General features: G+C 42.2%; 1 protein-coding gene across 2 annotated transcripts; it reads right to left on the reverse strand.

The window, feature by feature from the left end:
- Nucleotides 1-119: 119 nt before the first annotated feature.
- Nucleotides 120-7,372, reverse strand: hdgfl2 (HDGF like 2). Of its 2 annotated transcripts, none has more exons than XM_043223783.1 (16): nucleotides 7,151-7,372; nucleotides 6,570-6,646; nucleotides 5,927-6,065; nucleotides 5,670-5,840; nucleotides 4,769-4,891; nucleotides 4,601-4,669; nucleotides 4,314-4,506; nucleotides 4,039-4,123; nucleotides 3,538-3,841; nucleotides 3,320-3,450; nucleotides 2,716-2,783; nucleotides 2,546-2,616; nucleotides 2,203-2,304; nucleotides 1,299-1,452; nucleotides 1,092-1,212; nucleotides 120-1,015 (listed from the first exon to the last, which is right to left on the reverse strand). In XM_043223783.1, exons 1-16 carry the CDS (start codon nucleotides 7,220-7,222, stop codon nucleotides 886-888), a joined length of 2,010 nt encoding a protein of 669 aa, XP_043079718.1. In that variant the 5' UTR covers nucleotides 7,223-7,372; the 3' UTR covers nucleotides 120-885. The 2 variants fall into 2 exon arrangements, with proteins under 2 accessions (XP_043079718.1, XP_043079717.1); XM_043223782.1 differs by having other exon boundaries at nucleotides 1,092-1,215.
- Nucleotides 7,373-7,502: the final 130 nt, after the last annotated feature.

Below are 7,502 nucleotides of genomic sequence, written 5' to 3' on the forward strand. Positions count from 1 at the left end.
CTAGCAACTAAACATGCAGTCTACACTTCATAGAGCGCACTAGGCAGTACGCTAGCGTCATATTATGAGCAATACAAAACACGGCCCATCGACAAAAGCATTCAAAATTGTGGCCATCATGCGGAATTTTTTATTTATTCCTTCACGGATACTAAAAAAAATCTCCAAGTTACATAGCACTAGAAACATGTTTATAATAAGCATGATAAGCATGTTTTATGACATCCAGGAAAAGAACAGCATAATCGGGTCAACCTATGCAGATGTAAGTCGTTATTATTAGAATACCAAACAACGGACAACAAACGGTCTACAGAGTTTAGTGGCAGTCCATAGACACCAAAGGTTATTGAAATCCATAAAAGACAGATCAGATGTAGATTTGTGCAGTAATAATAATGATGATGATGAAACCTCATGAGCTCTTGCCGCATGGCTTAATGGGTCAATCAACACAAAACCAACTGCTTTCTTTTACTTTTTTTTTCGTTTTTTTTTTTTTTTTTTTTTTTAAGCATTTTCCGTAAAAAACAAAAAAACAAAACAAAAAGGAAAAAGGTTTTACTCATAAAAAGCAGCTACATAATACAAGCACAGTCTTCAAATACAATTGGGCTTCGGGTGTTTCTCCCAGACGTCCGCGTGGTTCTGAAATGAAAACGTCGGCCCTCGACCGAGCGAACGCGGCGCAGAGCAGAATCGTCCACACCCAACACTTCCATTAAGGCGCTCGTTCTGCCTCGCGACGTCCCGATTCAAAAGTGCTAATAAATGTTCATATCACGTTTTATGTACAACACGAAAAAACTCATGTAGGTCACAAAGGTGGGCAGACAAAAAGTAACACAGATGAACGAAGGAAGCCGAAGCGCGTTTGTGAAACGTTCAGCTCTCAGAGGACATCTGCTCGTCCTGCGCTCTGCTGTCCTCTTTAGCGTCCGCGTCTCCCGCCGGATCGGCCTCTGTGGAGTCGGCCGTGAGCGTTGGCTGCCCTGCTGGCTCGTCGGGATCGGGCCTGAAAGACAAACGCTACATTAACCTGGCGAGCTGCGCGATTATTTCACTCCAGGAGCACGAGAGCGAAAGGTCACCTGATGCCGTTCGGGGATTTGTTCTCGTCCTGCTTCTCTTGGTCTGTGGGTTTGGGGTCGCTTTCGGATTCAGACACGTCTTTTTTTTCATTTTCCGACTCTCCGTTCACTGGCTTGGAGTCTTCTGGAAGGGAGGAGCGAAGGACAAGCATGTTTTAAAACTCTGTTTGATTACTGCATGCGAAATCTCGTCCTTTGACAGTTCACCTGCGTTTTGTGCGTCTTGCTCGTTGCTTTCTTGGTTCTTTTCATCTGGTTTTGGTTTACTGGTCTCAATCTTGCCAAGGAACTGGAGCTTTAGCTGATTGTAGACGGCAGTGGCCTTCTCCATAACCGCGCTGCTTGCTTTGTATCGGCGAATCTTAAAGACAAAAGACGATCAGAAGCATTCAACATGCATTTTATTTTTACGTTTTTTTACTTATATGCACATATACACACACATACACAAATTAATACAATTTGAAAATAATTATTTATTGAGTATTAAATAGTTTGTAATATTCATTTCAACCTTTAATTGTTTTACAATATTATTTATTTATGATTTATTGCCATGTCAGAAACAGCGGCTATATTCATGGCACGATGAAGCATTTCAATTCGTTTTAGAATTTTAATTATTTTTAAAATCTAAATTCAATTACGGCAAAAAGAGTTTTATGCCATAGGCAAAAATGCAATTTTACTAGTAAGCTTTTTTCATTAAAAGGGTTAGTTTACCCCAAAAATGAAAATTCTGTCATTAATTATTCGCCCTCGTGTCTTAAGGGTTTGTAATAATCTTTGTTCGTCTTATGAACACAAAATATGATATTTTTGATGAAATCAGAAAGCCATTTGACCCTCCGCAGACAGCAACACAACCGATCCAGGTCCAGAAACACAGTAAAACATTGGTAAAACCGTCCATGTAACATCAACGGCTCAATTTCAGCTTTGCGACGCTTCTGAACCTGGGAACATCTCAGTTGTAGCGCTGTCTATGGAGGGTCAGCTAGCGCTCAGGTTTCATCAAAAGTACCTTAAATTTAGGGTTTGGAACGATTAATGACAGAATTAAAATTTTGAGCTGAAAATTGATTTTTAAATGGATTGCAAACGTTTGTACCTTCTTGAGTGTGGCAATAACATCTGCATTCTTCTGCAAGATCTGAGTGGTTACTTGTACTGAGCTGAGCTCGTCCAGGGCCTGCAGACACTTGTCAATGTCCTACAGATCAGAAAGGAAGCAGAAAAGGCAGAATGGTACCAGGAGATTCACACATCGCGTCATCTTCACACGTACGGCCTCTGCTATAAACATAGACTACATTCAGCAGCATTTTGAAAGTCTAGGAGAGTACGCCCAAACTCATTGCTCGTTTAAAATGCCATCCTTGTAGCTGCAAAATTGGTAAAACGAAGTTTCCGTCGATTTTAATGGATCGCGTATTGGTAATGTCAAGACTTACGGGGTTGTCAACCTTCAGTGCAAACTTGATGTCTGTGTGAAGCTTCTGTAGTTTCTCTTCGGGTGAGGGTTCTGATTTGATACAGGGCGACAGAAACAAGAGTTAAAGTTTGACTGACCGTAAAATGACTCAAACGGAATGAAGAGCCGCGAGAGCATGTTTCATGTGACCTTTTTTCTTCTCGACTTTCTTCTCAGGTTGGCGCGTCGGCTTCCGTTTCGGCTTCTCTGGCTTAGACCTTGTGGGAGACGGGGGTGTTATTTTTAGGATTATTACAGTTAACTAACACAAAACAAACATAAAGACAAAAATTAAAAATTAAAAAGGGAAAAAAAAAAAAAAAAAAAAAAATCTAAAACATTTTTCTTACTCATTACTAAATATAATATAGAAAAAAACCTAATTAAATATTATTTTTTCTTCATCTAGTAGCCTATGGAACACTTCTTATTTTGATTTAGCGTAACAATACACTAACTAAAATCAAAAAGGTCTCGTTTTGTTAAAACTACAAAATTATCTATTATATCTTATGTAATAATTATATTACAAACAAAATAGAACTATTAAAATTAAAAACTTTAAAAAAGAAAAAATATTTGAAAAATCCTAAAAATATTGCTTTGGCAACATACTGAAATAAAAGTAAATTAACAGATAAATAAAAATACAAACTAAATATTACAAATAATAAAAATGCAAAATTACTAAAACATAAAAATAAAAGCCAATTCGGAATGCTAATAAATACTATAATATATCAAATTAGCATGCCTTGTTTTGTGTTTCTCTTCTGATCTCTGAGGCTTCTTATCTTTGATCTTCCTCTCTTTTTTGTCTTTCCCCTCCTTCTCTTTCTTTTGCCGCCCTTTCTGGCTGTCTTGGCGTTTGGCGGATTTCTTCACCTAAAGAAACACGACAACCCAAACACAGTCAACATTCGGAGCAGCGACACTAGCAGAAAGTGTCTGGGTGTAGTTCTGCTGACTGGCCTCTGCGGGTGGAGGCGAGTCCGAGTCCGAAGGTGCGGGGATGGGAGGCGGCGGAGGTTTCTTGGATTTTTTAAGAGGGTGATCGTCCACGTCGTCGTCCGAGCTGCTGCTGCTGCTGCCGCTGCTGCTTCCTCTCCTGGCCTTGTTTTCTTTCTCCTTTTTCCTTTTCTCTTCCTCCTCTTTCTCTCGCTCCCGGAGCCGACGGAGCTCTTCTGCCTCCTCTTTCTTCCTCCGCTCCTCCAGTTCCTTCCTCCGCTCCTCGTCTCTCTTCTTCCACTCGCTGACGCGATCCGTCTCGCTGCCGCTGTCAATAAAAATTCTAATTAAACAATTATCCTTTCAATAATCATCATCATCATCATCATCTTCTTCTTTCAAAATGCGAAAACTGAAAATGCAAAAACGTTAATTTTTGGGTGAACTATCCCTGATTTAGGACGGATATACTATTATCATTGTCGATGAAAAACCACGTAAAACAAACAGATAAACCAAACTCACCTGTCGCTGTCTGACGAAGAGGAAGGAGCCCTTTCTGGAGCTGGTTTGGGTTTCCTTCCTCTTGGCTTCGGTGGAGGCTTCTCCGCTTGGAGAATGACGCAAAAAGAAAAGTGTCTTTTAATACTCTGTTGTACTTGTCTAGGATTCCTGATATCCGAGGACAACTGTCTCAGGTGAAGTTTCCATCCACTGCGCTGCTATTCAACGCAACTACTCAACCATTAAAACCAATTATAATATGTGCCGGCCTCGCGTTGCAAAGCGCACGTTCTCACCTTTCCTGCGCCCCTGAGGACCTTTCCTCGCAGGAGGAGGAGGAGGAGGTTCCGAATCGGAGTCGGATTTGGATCCAGACTGCGATTCGGATCCAGACAGGGCCGGCCGGGGCTTCTCATCTTCTGAGTCGCTCCTGGCGGCCCTCTGATCCGACTGGGAGCCCGATTCTGAATCAGAGCCGGATGATGCCTTCTAAAACCCCCCCCACACACAAAAAACCCCCAATGTAAGATCAAGAAAGCATGCGATTATAGATGGCCGGATGAGGTCAATGAGGTCGCCTCACCTTCCTCCTGCCTCTGCCGGCTGGCTTTTTGCCTCCTCGCCCGCCCGACTCCTTCTGTGGTGTGAAGTCCTAGGGAACACATCAGTAGCTCGTTTATATGAGTGTAACGCGCATTTTGTTTAGTACACAGGAAGTTAGATGTTTGAGCAAAAATTGGGACGAGAATACCTGGTCGCTGTTTTTGCCGGAGTCCGAGTCCGAGCTGGGTGATGGTTCGGGTTCTGAGGGAGATCCACTCTCCTCTCCATCTCGATCGCTGGATGACGCCCGCGTTCTCTTCACCGGTGGCCGCTGCAAGGTTTTACATCAAAGATTATTTTTAATGATTCATATCTTGTCTATGCAATTGAACTCAGCCTTCAAAAACATCATAACTTTATATGAGGGTTAAAGGACTAGATTACTTGCATCTACCACTTTAAGTTTTTGAGGAAAGCATTGTTCACCATATAGTGGACTTCAACATGGACCAAAGGGGTGATGGACCAAATTCAGTTTCAGTGCAGCTTTAAAAGGCTCCACAAGAACCCAGTCAAGAAATAAAGGCCTTGTTTAACAATATAAAATATAATAATAATAATCAATTACCCTTTACCAAAAAAAGGTAAAACAACGCTACCAGATGATTTTTAATGGATTCAAAAGCGGTAAAACTCAACTTTTTAACTCTGGGGGAGTTGGAGAATGAGCGTATTTTCAAAAAAAGATAAGCGTTCCTTTAAACTCAAAGTAAAGTTAATTTTTAACATGAATTTACAGCATACGTGTTTAGAGCGTAAACAATAAAAAAAACCCCATATACATTAGAAATAGCTCTCAGCATATAACATAAACTGGCTCTACAGCTCATATTAAATCTACTTGCACCACACGGATTACTCTACAACCACGAACACGCTTGTGTTTAACTAATTTGTAACTAACTAAACCTGACACTAAGAGCTTTGAAAAGAGAAATTCAGAGCACCTGAAAGTGTAACGCATAACACTGTAAGAGAAGAGAAGAGAAATGACGGATGAGAAGACTCGTGAAGACATCCAATCAATCACGTCGGCTGGTTTCAGGTACCTTTGCAGCAGGAGCTTTCCGCTTCACCGCCGCCTTCCTTTGATCCTCACTTCCCGAGTCAGAATCATCGCTTCCCGTTTCAGCTTTCCTGGGCACCACCGCTTCCTCGTCGTCTTCCGCATCGCTCCCCGGCGCGGGTTGGTTGTCCTCGCTGTCCGACGACGACGCAGGCTAAACGGACACAGGGAAGACGCAACAAATCAGCATTCGCCGTCGCGAAACAAGAGACGACTACGGTCGAAGTAAAGAAGTCTCACTGCGGGCGTGCTATAGGAGGCGTGAGGGTTGTTTTGGATTTCCCACAAGCCTTCGTTGAAGCCTTTCCTTTTGTTGGGCTTCCCGTATCGGTCTTGGTACTTTTCATATGCAAAAAGGTCCTTGGGTGCAAGGAATGCTCTGAAAAGAATCAGTATCATACAGTTGAGATGAAACAGAAGCAGCCACAGCTCTGCTCTTATGTTTTGTGACATATACACGAGTACAAAAACGGTGCAAATGTTGCTCTATGCACTGTTGATGATTGGATTTAAAAATGGGAGCGTTACACTTGTTTTCATTGCATTTAAATTAAACCTTTGAGGTTAAAAGTAACTTTCACTAAATGAGACTGCACGGATGAAGCGTTCATAATGCAATTTGTTACACGCATTTAGATAAAACATCGGGTGGTTTTTCATTTCATGCTGACTTTAATATATGAAGCTGTCAACTGAGTGCAGAAATTTGGTTTCTTCTAATGCCACCTGTTACTCCATAACAGTTTCGACCAAGCCAGGCCCCACCAGGCTCTTAAAAGCGCCGAGAAAACAACGAGGTAACGCACGCAGCTCATAACCAATAACACGCATCCATTTTTCATCATTAATAACCTGGTGCTCCTTAAATTCCAGGGATACCTACGTTTCATGAGTCCCGAAGAAAAAAATGGGGATTTTATTGGGAGGTGGTTTGACAGCCCCTTCTGCAACATCTTCAATCTGGAGGAGAAACGTTAAAACACTGTTACGACACAGTGGGAATTATAGAATTTATTACAAATTAACAATTGAGTTCTCCCACTTCGCACTGGCTGAGTCACGTGCAAGAAAGTATCTCCATGTGTAAACATGACAACTCAACACCCCCTCCGTTGCATTTCATTAAACCAATGAAATATCTAGAAGTCCCAGGTCTAAATGTAGTAGTAATTAAGACTTCAACTCCATGCGTCTAAAAGGCCATTTTTAATGTATAAAATGCAAAAATAAACAAGACTTTGCCGACACGCGACCTTTGCTGCTCCTCCAGCAAACAAGTTAGCAAGCCAGCTAGCCTTATACACTTGTTACTAGGGTAAGAATATGAAATAAACACATGATTAAGACATTTAGTCTGTGGAGTAATATATCATTCGAGCTTGCGTGCACAAACCATACATATATACATATGATGCGTTAATGGCTGGACGCTGAGGTGAAGCTGGTGGGGGTGTGTGCTCTCACCCGGGCCGGCCAGTGGGGATACCCCTTCATTTTAGCAAAGACAAGATCCCCGGGCCGGAAGTTGTGCGGCATCTCGTCGTCCCTTTATGCACCGCTCCTCGTTCTGCTCGTTTGTGTTCGTCCGCGGTCCGTTTTTCGGGCCGACACACAGCAAGACCTGCTATAGATACAGTAAGCGAGGGAAGGCGGTTGGTTTCTTCGGCGGTTTCCGCTCATTCCATTTTTTGTCAGCGGAAGTCCCGCCTCTCTTGAGATCGGCAATTGGAGGAACGGGCTGTCGCTCTTCGCGTCCACCAATAGGAATGCACAATGTGTACGCCGCTAAAGACTTCAATTAAATAATAGTATTATA

The sequence above is a fragment of the Puntigrus tetrazona genome, chromosome 22 (genome assembly GCF_018831695.1).
Source record: "Puntigrus tetrazona isolate hp1 chromosome 22, ASM1883169v1, whole genome shotgun sequence".
Classification (NCBI taxonomy): domain Eukaryota; kingdom Metazoa; phylum Chordata; class Actinopteri; order Cypriniformes; family Cyprinidae; genus Puntigrus; species Puntigrus tetrazona.

Coding starts and splice junctions, on each gene's coding strand:
- hdgfl2 (XM_043223782.1), bottom strand. CDS start 7,222: ATGCCGCACAACTTCCGGCCCGGGGATCTTGTCTTTGCTAAAATGAAG. Junction 2,305..2,545: donor CACTGAAGGTTGACAACCCC/GTAAGTCTTGAC, acceptor TCTGATCTGTAG/GACATTGACAAGTGTCTGCA. Junction 1,453..2,202: donor TTATTGCCACACTCAAGAAG/GTACAAACGTTT, acceptor TTTGTCTTTAAG/ATTCGCCGATACAAAGCAAG.